This window comes from Hyperolius riggenbachi, chromosome 9 (assembly GCF_040937935.1).
Source record: "Hyperolius riggenbachi isolate aHypRig1 chromosome 9, aHypRig1.pri, whole genome shotgun sequence".
NCBI classification, from domain to species: domain Eukaryota; kingdom Metazoa; phylum Chordata; class Amphibia; order Anura; family Hyperoliidae; genus Hyperolius; species Hyperolius riggenbachi.
In genome coordinates, this window is record NC_090654.1 from 20799761 (window position 1) to 20812984 (window position 13224).

Here is a 13224-nt window from a genome sequence, read left to right on the forward strand (position 1 = left end):
CCAACGCATGCAGATCCGCACGTGTAATGCAAGTGGATGTGCCTGTTTCCACTGTAGCGTTGTTGAGGTGCGTTTTTTTCAGCGTGAAAAAAACGCACAAAAGAGCCAACGATTTCGCCTGCGTCGGGAATCCGTGCGAATCGCCGCTAATGTATTTAATAGTAAAAACGCATGCGTTTGTTACATGCGTTTTTACCCGCGATTTCGCGTGCGATTTCGCACCTTTTTCAATTTTATTTAGCCCTGGCAGTGTCATGGTTAATTTCGCATGGCACCCTGCCATGCGAAATCGCATGCGAAATCGCGGGTAAAAACGCATGCGGAAACGCATCCGCATGCGTTTTTACAAGCGTCGGAATGCGGCCGAAATCGCGTCGCAACAGTGGGAACGAGCCCTGAATCTTCCTCTCATATTCAGTTCATAATCCTGCCCACTCTGCTGCAGCCAAGAGTTCACAACAGAGTCCTCTACTGACACTTGACTCACATGACTTGGGACAGGACCATGGCCGGACCATCAACCAGGCACCTCAAGCACCTGATTAGGGCCCCATTAGGGGTCTAAAGGGCCCCCTCTGAGAATCCCTCAGCATGTAATTCCAGGCTGTCACTGCCGCTGTATGTGGCTAAATGGCCCCATGTGCAATGTGCATAATAATCATCTAAATCCTGGCCAACTGTGCTTGCTCTGCGCCGCGGTTACCAAAGTAACACTGAGGCTGGCTGGCTGAGCGTCGCTGTTGCCATGGCAAACAGACACTCTCTAGTCAAGCCCTCAGCGAATTGATGTTGAATATATATGAATATATATCTATATATATGTATATATATATATATATATATATATATATATATATATATATATATATACTGTGTATATATGTATATATATATATATATTCATGAGGCAATGCTCATGCAAATTTTCTTTTGCATGCCAAACTAGGCAGAGTCAAAACACCAATACCGTAAAGCGGTCGCCCTGCTACATGCCAGTGATGAGCGAAAATGCAAAAATTTATTTTGACAAATTTTTACCGAATTTTCACCTACCGTATTTTTCGCCGTATAAGACGCTCCGGCATATAAGACGCACCCAGATTTAGAGGGCAAAAATCAGGAAAAAAAGAAAAAACTAAACCTAGGTGTGTCTATGATGCAGGGGTGTCTTAAGGACTTTTTACCTCCCCCTTTCCAGTTACATTACATACTATTACACCACATATGGGGACAGTGTTATGTGCTGTGTCCCCCTGTGCCTGCTGTGTCCCCCTGTGCTGTGTCTCCCTGTGCCTGCTGTGTCCCCCTGTGCCTGCTGTGTCCCCCCTGTTCTGCCTGCTGTGTCCCCCTGTTCTGCCTGCTGTGTCCCCCTGTTCTGCCTGCTGTGTCCCCCTGTTCTGCCTGCTGTGTCCCCTGTGCCAGTGTCCCCCGTCCCCCTGTTGTGGCAGTGTCCCCCTGTTGTGGCAGTGTCCCCCTGTTGTGGCAGTGTCCCCTGTGGCAGTGTCCCCTATTGTGCCAGTGTCCCCCTGTTGTGGCAGTGTCCCCCTGTTGTGGCAGTGTCCCCCTGTTGTGGCAGTGTCCCCTGTGGTAGCGTCCCCTGTGCCTGTGGCCCCGTTATCCGTGTGTCCTCCAGTGCCGGTGTCCCCCTGTGCAGGTACACATACATTACCTGCTCCTGCCGCCGCGCTCCTGGCTCCCCGATCCTCTTCTTCCATCTACCGCTGCCCGCTGCTGTCCCCGCCGAACATCGCTGGCCGGTCTTAGCCGCATGGATACGCTATCAGCACACCACGTGCCGGGGTCACGCATGCCGCCTTACAACGCTGGCCGGTCCTAATTATCCGCGCAGGGATACGCTATCAGCGTGCGCCGGGTCACACATGCGTATGCGTGACCCCGGCGCACGTGGTGTGCTGATAGTGTATCCCTGCGCGGCTAATTAGGACCGGCCAGCGTTCGGCGGCATGCGTGACCCCGGCACGTGGTGTGCTGATAGCATATCCCTGCGGCTAATTAAGACCGGCCAGCGATGTTCGGCGGGGGCAGCAGCGGGCAGCGGTAGATGGAAGAAGAGGATCGGGGAGCCAGGATTGGAGCCAGGAGCGCGGCGGCAGGAGCAGGTAATGTATATAGTGCTTCCCTGCGCACTTCTGCATCCCGAAATCCGTACCTTCGCCGCATAAGACGCACCCACTTTTCCCCCAACATTTTGGGGAAGAAAAAGTGCGTCGTATACGGCGAAAAATACGGTAATTTTGTTTTGACAGGCAAATTTTCCATCTAATTTTTTTGTGTTAATTTTCGCCTAATGCCAGTCATTTTCGCGTTACTTGCATATTATTGCGGACATTTTCCGCATAAGGGCATTAGCGTCCGCATTCAGAGAAGTTTCTTGCGCATTATTGCGGACATTTTTCCGTATAAACGTCCGCATGAACTGAATTTCCATGCGGATTATTGTGGACATTTTTCCGCATAAGGGCATAAGCATCCACATACAATGAATTTTCGATGCTGGTCGAAAATGCAAATATTTCTGAAGATTTTCGTGAAAATTCGCCAAAAACGAAAACGGGATTTTGATGCGAAAATGACTTAGGCGAAAATTCGCAAGCAACACTGCTACATGCTACATTAGCAATATCCAGGAGCGCCTCGGGGAGGATTCCCAATGCCCCCTTTTTATACAACCGGGGGGACCGCGGGGTCACAGGCTCTCTCACTGCCTGGGAACCACAGCGGCACCCCGGAAGGGGAGGCTAGGTGGCGCAGGCAACCCCCCCCCAAGCATGGCCAGCGCCGGGGAGAGCCGTCTGCACCCACCTCCCAATATTAAAAACAGGCACTTACCTTAATGTCCATTGCGTTCTGCTACATGCGCATTAACTTGGGGGCACCACATGAGAAAGGAGTGAAGCATGGGTCACCCCGAGCTTTAGAGCTCAGGGCTGGCTCACATACAACACTCCGGGGGGGGGGGGGGGGGGGGGAAGGACAGGCGCAGACAACTCCACTCCAGGGCTCACACCACCGGAGCAAGCCATCCACCACCTGCCTCCAAAGGTTACAAACAGCGGGGGATGCCGCTGTGGTTCCCAGGCAGTGAGAGAGCCTGGGACCCCGTGGTTCCCCCTGGTTGTATAAAAAGTGGGGCTCCTGGATAGTGCTAATGTAGCATGTAGCAGTGTTGCTTGCGAATTTTCGCCTAAGTCATTTTCGCATCGAAAATCCCGTTTTCGTTTTTTGGCGAATTTTCACGAAAATCTTCAGAAATATTTACATTTTCGACCAGCATCGAAAATTCATTGTATAGTTTTTTGACCCTGCATAGTTTGGCATGCGAAAGCAAATGCATATTTGCATGAGCATTGCCTCATGAATAGCCAATTAGGCCAGATTTGGAAAGCCAGACGTGCTAGGGTTAAACTTGGTGTTTGAGCACGCATACATTTTCTAATGGAAAGCCTAAAGGTGGGTACACACATCAGATAAATGTCTTTGGAAAATGAAAGATCACAGACCAATTTTACCCCCTTCTATGTAGTATGCGAGCCATATCTACACAGTCTATTCTATTGAGCTATTTTTTGCATTTTTTGCAAGATGCTGCACACACAGATGCTGTACACATGCAACAGATCAGTATCTGCAAAAGATCTGTTCCTGCAAAAAAATCAGTTTCTGCAAAATGCATTCATAGTCTATGATATCTGCAGATCTCATGCTGGGCATACATGGTATGTTTTCTACCATGTAATCGAGTCGCTGATGGCTCGATTGAGTGGAAAATAAGAAAGCGCTCGCGGGGACGAGCGGGAATCGAGTAGAAAACCTACCATGTATGCCCAGCATAATACACACCATATTTGACGGACATTCATCTGCAGATCAGACAATCATCTGCAGGTCCAAATATCCATCCTGGTTGATCTGATCAGTAGATGATTCTCCGTTAAACAAGGTGTGTATGAGATCTGCAAATATAGACTATGGGCTTGATTCACAAAAGAGTGCTAATTGTTAGCACGGCCGTTTTCGCGCAAATCTTTGCATTGCGCGCAATCACGAATTTTTGCACTAAACGATAACGTTTTCGAGCGCAAACGCTAATTTTTGCACTAAATCGATATCGTTTTCGTGCAAAAAATCGTGTGCAATGCGAAAATTCGCGCGAAAACGGCCGTGCTAACAGTTAGCACTCTTTTGTGAATCAAGCCCTATGAATGCATTTTGCAGGAACTGATCTTTTGCAGATACTGATCTGTTGCATGTGTACAGCATCTTTGTGTGCAGCATCTTGCAAAGATTTCTATCTGATGAGGAGTTCAGCTCCATAGAATAAACTGTGTAGGTATGGCTCTCATACTACATGGAAGGGGGTAACATTGGTCTGTGATCTTTCATTTTCCAAAGACTTTTATCTGATGTGTGTACCCACCTTTATTCTTCTTGCTTCAAGGTTGAGGCACGTACTCTATTAGATAGATAGAAGATGCGGCGTATGCTACGACGCGGGTCGGCTAGTATATATATATATATATATATATATATATATATATATATATATATACAGTGGAGGAAATAATTATTTGACCCCTCACTGATTTTGTAAGTTTGTCCAATGACAAAGAAATGAAAAGTCTCAGAACAGTATCATTTCAATGGTAGGTTTATTTTAACAGTGGCAGATAGCACATCAAAAGGAAAATCGAAAAAATAACCTTAAATAAAAGATAGCAACTGATTTGCATTTCATTGAGTGAAATAAATTTTTGAACCCTCTAACAATAAAAGACTTAATACTTAGTGGAAAAACCCTTGTTTGCAAGCACAGAGGTCAAACGTTTCTTGTAATTGATGACCAAGTTTGCACACATTTTAGGAGGAATGTTGGTCCACTCCTCTTTGCAGATCATCTCTAAATCCCTAATGTTTCGAGGCTGTCTCTGTGCAACTCTGAGCTTGAGCTCCCTCCATAGGTTTTCTATTGGATTAAGGTCCGGAGACTGACTAGGCCACTCCATGACCTTAATGTGCTTCTTCTTGAGCCACTCCTTTGTTGCCTTTGCTGTATGTTTTGGGTCTTTGTCGTGCTGGAACACCCATCCACAACCCATTTTCAGTTTCCTGGCAGAGGGAAGGAGGTTTATCGTTCAGGATTTCACTATACATGGCTCCGTCCATTTTCCCGTTAATGCGATTAAGTTGTCCTGTGCCCTTAGCAGAAAAACACCCCCAAAGCAAAATGTTTCCACCCCCATGCTTGACGGTGGGGACGGTGTTTTGGGGGTCATAGGCAGCATTTTTCTTCCTCCAAACACAGCGAGTTGAGTTAATGCCAAAGAGCTCTATTTTGGTCTCATCAGACCACAGCACCTTCTCCCAGTCACTCACAGAATCATTCAGGTGTTCATTGGCAAACTTCAGACGGGCCTGCACATGTGCCTTCTTGAGCAGGGGGACCTTGCGAGCCCTGCAGGATTTTAATCCATTGCGGTGTAATGTGTTTCCACTGGTTTTCTTGGTGACTGTGGTCCCTGTTAATTTGAGGTCATTCACTAACTCCTCCCGTGTAGTTCTAGGATGCTTTTTCACCTTTCTCAGAACCATTGACACCCCACGAGGTGAGATCTTGCGTGGAGCCCCAGAGCGAGGTCGATTGATGGTCATTTTGTGCTCCTTCCATTTTCGAACAATCGCACCAACAGTTGTCACCTTCTCTCCCAGCTTCTTGCTAATGGTTTTGTAGCCCATTCCAGCCTTGTGCAGGTCTACAATTTTGTCTCTGACATCCTTGGACAGCTCTTTGGTCTTTCCCATGTTGGAGAGTTTGGAGTCTGCTTGATTGATTGATTCTGTGGACAGGTGTCTTTTATACAGGCGACTAGTTAAGACAGGTGTCCTTAATGAGGGTGACTAATTGAGTAGAAGTGTCTAACCACTCTGTGGGAGCCAAAACTCTTAATGGTTGGTAGGGGTTCAAAAACTTATTTCACTCAATGAAATGCAAATCAGTTGCTATCTTTTATTTAAGGTTATTTTTTCGATTTTCCTTTTGATGTGCTATCTGCCACTGTTAAAATAAACCTACCATTGAAATGATACTGTTCTGAGACTTTTCATTTCTTTGTCATTGGACAAACTTACAAAATCAGTGAGGGGTCAAATAATTATTTCCTCCACTGTATATATATATATATATACTGTTAATGGCAGGGTTCTCAAACTTTGCCCAGTTGGTCACTGGGTGACTGGGATTAATATTCAGAAAAGTGGGTGGAGCCTACAGCAGCCAATTAAAATTCACCTGTTGATTTTCAAGGGGAATATTTACATTGCTGCCATTCTTACACTGTTAATAGCAGATGTCTCAAACCTGATACCATTGGTCACTGGGTGACTAGGGTTAAAATTCAGTAAGGGGGTGTAGCCACAAACAGCTGATCAGATTTGTTTAATTTAAATGGGAATATACAAATTTTTGATAGGTAAATATGGGAAAATATAAACTGCAGCCATTCTTACACTGTTTGCATTGCAGGGTTGTGAAACTTGACACAGTTGGTCACTGGGTGTCTGGGATTAATATTCATCAATGTGGGTGGAGCCTACAACAGCCAATCAAAATTCCCATATTGATTTTCAAGGGGAATATTTATATTGCAGCCATTCACACTCTTAAAGGGAACCTTAGCTGTAGGGGGGGGGGGGAAATCACTTACCTGGGGGCCTTCCCAAGCCTCCTGCAGCCGTCCTGTGCCCGCGCCGGTCCTTCGGTGCCCTCTGGTCTCCCTCCGCGGCTATGTTTCGCTTTCGGCCGACTGCCAGTCGTCCTCGGGCAAAGCGTCCTTTTCTTCCGCATTGCCCGCTGTAAAGACCCGTAAATCGCGTCCGCATGACGCAAGACGCCCCATGCGGACGCGCTTTACGGGTCTTTACAACGGGAAATGCGGAAGAAAAGGACGCTTTGCGCGAGGACGACTGGCAGTCGGCCGAGAACGAAACTTAGCCGCGGAGGGAGATCGGAGGGCACCGAAGGACTGGCGTGGGCACAGGACGGCTGCAGGAGGCTTGGGAAAGCCCCCAGGTAAGTGAATTTTTTTCCCCCCACAGTTAAGGTTCCCTTTAATGGCAGAGGCCTAAAACCTGATACAGTCAGTCAATTGGGTGACTTGGGTGGAGTCACAAACGGCCAATCAGATTAATTCGATTGATTTCAGCCACTTTGTTATTGGCAAGGTTCTCAAACTTGACACAGTTGGCCACTGGATGACTAGGATTAATATTCAGCGAAGTGGGCAGAGCCTAAAACAGCCAATAAAAATTCACCTATTGATTAAGGGGAATATTTACATTGCTGCCATTCTTACTTTCTTAATGGCAGTGGCCTCAAATCTGGTACTGTCAGTCACTGGGAGACTGGAGTCTAAATTCTGAAAAGGGGGTGGGCCACAAACAGACACCCCAAAGCTCATAAACTTGGTCATTGAGTGACTGTATGTCAAGGTTAGAAACAGTGGGCGGAGCCATAAACATCTAGCTTTTTACATGGGAAAATATAAACTACAGCCATTTTTACACTGTTAATGGCAGGGTTTTCAAACTTGACACAGTTGGTCACTGGGTGACTGGGATTAATATTCAGAAATGTGGGTGGAGCCTACAACAGCCAATCAAAATTGACCTATTAATTTTCAAGGGGATAGTGAAACTACTGCTATTCATACACTGTTAATGGCAGAGGCCTCAAACCTGCTACAGTCGGTCATTAAGTGATGGAGTTCAAATTCACTAAAGAGATGGAGCCACAAACAAACAATCAGATTTCTTTGCTGGATAAACTGCTTCCATTCACACAATTTTGATGCCAGGAACCTGAAAGCTCACAAACTTGGTCATTGTGTGTCAAGGTTAAAAAAAGTTGGGGGGAGTCGAAAACAAATGTCCCTGGGAAAATGTAAGCTGCAGCCCTTCTTCACTGTTAATTGCAGGGTTCTCAAACTTTGCACAGTTGGTTTCTGGGCAATTAATATTCAGAAAAGTGGGTGGAGCCTAAAAAAGCTTATCAAAATACGCCTGTTGATTTTCAAAGGGGAATATTTAAATTGTTTCCATTCTTAACCTGGTACAGTTGGTCATTGGGTCACCAGCCAATCAAATTTGTTTCATTTTTCTGGGAAAATAAAATTATTGATGCCAAGGATCCCAAAGCTCATAAACTTGGTCATTGAGTGACTATGTGTCAAGGTTATAAAATGTGGGTGGAGCCAAAAACACATTTCTCTGGGAAAATATAAACTGCAGCCATTCTTACACTGTTAATATTGGTCATTGAGTGTTTGTGTGTTATGGTTAGAAAAAGTGGGCAGAACCAACACCAGCCAAATACATACTAGCAGGGATGCTCTCCGGATCAAATTCAGATGAAATCCAAATAAGTTTCATTCAGATTTCATTCAGGTAATTAAAGCACCTGAACGGGTGGGTGCGTGGGGTTAAACTTACCCAGCAGGCGTCTTTTTTAACCCGTCCCACGGCACATCCCACACTGCGTTCCAAGCCGCGTCACGTCACTACTACGCTTCCTCCTTCAACCCGGAAGTGTTTGTAGTCACGTGATGCGGCTTGCAACGCGGCATGGGACGTGCTGTGGGACGCAAAAGAAGACACCTGCTGGGTAAGTTTAACCCCTCACACACACCTGTTCAGGTGCTTTAATTACCTGAATGAAATCTGAATGAAACTCATTCGGATTTCATCCGATGTTCATCACTGCATACCAGGGCAACACTGAGTCATCCAAGAACGATCTAAGGAAGATACATAGAGCGCTCCATAGTGTAAAACCATACAAAACAACACTGAGTCATCAGCTAGTAGACATATAATAAAGGCATGCATCAGCTGTGATGCCTGCTTTAGAATAGATAGTTCCTCTCCATAGGCAGCCATTGGTGTCCTCCAGTATAGGTAGTTCCCCCCATAGGTAGCCAAAGCTGTCCCTGGTATAGGTAGACCTTTCCCGATAGGTAGCCAAGGGGGTCCCTGGTGGTCCTTCCTCCTTCCCCCAGCAGAGTAGATGCAGGCCAGCAGCAGAAACGTGAAGACACTTACATGATCTAGCCAGCCCAGGACTCCCGTGCAATCTGCCCTCCATAGTTGCCACTCACCATCTACTTCCTGGTTCTGTTGCAGTAATTGGAGAATGAGCAGTGGATACAGAGGGCAGATTGCATGGGAAATGCTAGATCACATAAGTGTCTTCACACTTTCACTGCCAGTGTTTTGTATGATGCTTCCCTAAAGCGGCCTTCCTCACTGTGTAACACGCACGCTCAGTGCAAACTTTAAACTAATCACCCAAAATATCTCCGCAGCCACGCCTCCTACACTATCCAAATTTTGAGGGTATGGAGGGGGAGCCCCCGAACTACCTATAAGCCAAATTGCTATGTGCAGCCCCCAAATCCTGCAGAATCCTTCCCGGGATCAAGTAAACAAACCTATCTCAGGAACCAGCAAGGCTGGGGAGCTGCAAACGTTTTTGGTTTTTTTTGGGGGGGGGGGGGAGGGGGCTCCATACTCCTCAAAATTTGGGGAGTGTAGGAGGTGTGGCTGCGGAGATATCGCCCACAGCATGATAGAATACTAAATTTTGCAGTACAGGATCATACTGTGCATTTTCTGCAGGATCTATTTTAGGGCTACATAGAGAATTGAATGTGTGCATTAAACACCAAGTGAACACCTGACATAACTGGCTAAGCAAATTTGGCCTAATTGGCTATTCATGAGGCAAAGCTCATGCAAATATGCATTCGCTTTCGCATGCCAACTTATGCAGGGTCAAAAACCAATACCGCAAAGCGGTCGCCCTGCGGGAATTAGTTCATGCTACAATTAGCACTATCCAGGAGCGCCATGGGGAGGCTTCCCAATGCCCCCTATATATATATTTTAGGGCAGCACGACTGGACGCAGCACTGGCCAGATGCAACTTTGCATGGGAAGGGGATAAAAGCACTGGAGGTGGAGGGATGACAGATATTGAACCCTCTCCAATGAACTGCGGCATTTGCTGTGCCTGGCTCTCTAGCGGCCCAGTCCGACCCTGATTGACAGGCAGCAAAGGCTGACACTTCTATTCTGTTAGAAGCACCAGTGTGAAGGAGGCCTGAGGAAGCAACCATATCTAGAGAGAGACCGGACCACCTAAGTGGAGATGGACTTTCTTAACACGCCTCATTGGTTGGCTACCTACATATAGCGTAGCAAACCAATTTTGTGAGCATCTTCATCATCTCTAGTACTTGCACTGTAATAACAGTGCAGGAGATTTGGGCGCAGCTGGCCCCACCATAGACCGTAACAAGAATTACAGCTATAGCGGCGCACAGTCAGTAATTTAGGCGCCGTCAGAAGACAGAGCTGAAGTTACTTTTAAACACTTTAATTCAGCCGCCAGCAATAGCTGGAGGCTGAATTACACCATTCCCCACTATCCACGTGGACCTGGAGGGGGAATAGAAAGTAACGTCCAAGTCTCCCAGCGGCAATTTCCTATGTATGCCTCCAGTACCCTTCTACAGAACTTACCACATACCATTTGGGCTCCTGTTGTGTCCAAGGTGCTGGTTCATCTTATCTCTCAAGTCGTGGAATGGATGTGTTACACATGCATGCAAAAAGTAATCAAGCTGAAACACATTTAACATTCATTCTTGCAATGTGTGTATGGGGATACCTTGATAACATTGAGTTTTTCTAAACAAAAGTAGAATCTTTGTTTTTTGGTTAATGTTTTTGTTTTTAACATTTTCCCCTAGACTCTCCAAAAATGACTTGAAGGATGAAGATGTTGCTGCTATAAATCAAATGTTATCACATCCCAGCTGCAAGATCGAGAAACTAATGTAAGATTGTGAAACATTCTGCATTATATAATTTAGTATTTTTTTTTTAGTTTCTCAAAAACTGTACGTATAAGGTGCCTGGCATACTTGTTTGAATTTGCATGTGTTTTTGCAAAATCACGTTTGTCATACATCTGTATTTCGATGGTGACAGATTTTCTTCATCTTTCTTTTTAATTTAGCGTTCTATTTTTTTTTGCATTTTAAAAATATGAAGACTTTTTTTTTATTTTTTCTACAATATGTGATTTGCATTTAATGCAGTTCAATAGCAAAAATGTTAATGGCAAAAAAAATGTTGTAGGAGAAAAATGGTTTGTGATCTTGTAGTTAATTAGACATTTTTATGTAAACTTAGTTGGTGTGCAAATTGCAATCCGAAAGTTCTCATACTAACGTGCATGAAAAAGTAAAAAAATTGCACAAAAGTTCTGTAAAAAATACACGAAAAATGCAGCAAAATGCGGGAAAATGCATGCCGAATTTCCATTGATAAGAGTGAACAGCCCCTAAGTTCAAGCAAAATCAGCTTCAAGAATGTTGATAATGGATTTGGGATTGTAGTTTAAAAATTCCATCTTAAAATGATGATAAATGTTTGTTGTTATTTTATTATTGTTGTTTATTTATATAGTGGTATCATGGAACTATAGAAACAGGCACATTAAATATGGGCATAGCTCATGCTTAGTATACTTGGTACCATTAGCAACACAAGCAACATTTAGCAATACAAATACTAGGGATGAGCAGGCAAAATTTTCAAGTTTGGTCTCGTCGCAACAAATTGGTCACTTTGTGAGATTTTCATGAGATCTGCAGTAAATCTCCCCATGTTTCAAGCCACGTTAGACAAAAACTAGGATTTTCTATAAAACGATACATAGAAGTAAAATGATCATAAATGGAAGTGATAAAATGTTAAGAAGATCTTTCAATAGATTTTAGCTCCTAACAGTGATCAAAGATTGCTGCTGAATTCCCACATTTTTCATTTAAGTCGATGGTTCCTACTTTCGCAGTTAAAGTGAACCAGAGACGAAGCACCCTTGTGTATTTTACCATATATATCAGTGGGAACATTAAAGAAAACACCTACCCTGCTCTCTGTTTCATCATTCACTGCTCAGCCTGCTTGTTATCAGTAGAGATGTCGGCGAACATCTCACCCTGTACTACTTCCGGGTCGCTATGACCCGGAGTAGTACGCCTGCGCTGGCCCGGCGGTGCGCGTCTTTGATCGCGCTCCTGTTGCCGGGCACTTTCTGCGCATGTGTGTGACGTTATGAGTGACATCACGCTCATGCTCAGAGAGTGCCCGGCAACAAGCGCGCGATCAAAGATGCGCACCTGCCGGGCCAGCGCAGGCGTACTACTCCGGGTCATAGCGACCCGGAAGTAGTACAGTGCCCATAGAGATTCACCCGCGAACGGTTCAGGCCATCTCTAGTTATCAGCCCTGATGAAATCCCCGACTGACCATACAGTCTGGTTTTGCTCAGGAATGATTATAGCTGAGTCATTATAGCAGAGCCACAAGGAGGCAGGCTTGGGCTTGAAAAGACATTAGAGAAGACAGACGCAGCTATAATGATTCCAAAGCCAGACTGAATGCTCAGTCGGGGATTTTATCAGCGCTGGTAACAAACAGACTGAGCAGTGAAGGATGAAACAGAGAACAGGATAGGTGTTTTCTCTAATGTCCCCACTGGTATATATGGTAAATACATGAAGGTGCTTCCTCTCTGGTTTGCTTTAATAGCAAAGCCTCCATACATTGGTATTTCAGCTGTACATATTGTATTTTCCTGGCAAAAGCAGTTTGCTGGCGGGGTTTCCTGATGGATCAGTGCACTGACATTGTAATGACTAGAGGTGGGACGAATTGAATCCGCAGTTTCTTTAAATCCAAATCTAAAAAGGTTCTTGAATATTTTGAATCTCGAATTTCATGAAACCTGTACATAAGAATTGTGTCATCCTTGGTATGGCTGCCCCCAGTATAGGTAGCCAGGCATAGGTGCTGCCAGTATAGGTAGCCAGTCATAAATGCCCCCAGTATAGGTAGTCAAGCATAGGTAGCAAGGTACAGTTGCCCTCCCTCCCCCCCCCCCCCCCCGAATAGGTAACTAGGTAAAGCTTCCCTTAGTATAGGTAGCTAGGTAAAGATGCCCACAGTATATCTAGCCAAGTATAGTGGCTCCCATATACAGTGGAATGCAAAGGTTTGGGCAACCTTGTTAATCGTCGTGATTTTCCTGTATAAATCATTGGTTGTTATATGGTTGTTACGAGAAAAAATGTCAGTTAA

The 13224-nt window shown here is 45.2% G+C and overlaps 1 protein-coding gene across 2 annotated transcripts in view; it reads left to right on the top strand.

Annotated features, from left to right (window-relative positions):
- Positions 1-13224, top strand: part of LOC137532012 (NACHT, LRR and PYD domains-containing protein 12-like) — a 100848-nt gene that overhangs the window by 76623 nt on the left and 11001 nt on the right. For both annotated transcript variants that reach the window (XM_068252099.1, XM_068252100.1), the window contains one exon: positions 10827-10913. In XM_068252099.1, coding sequence (XP_068108200.1) covers positions 10827-10913 — 87 coding nt within the window. The remainder of the gene's footprint in view (positions 1-10826; positions 10914-13224) is intronic.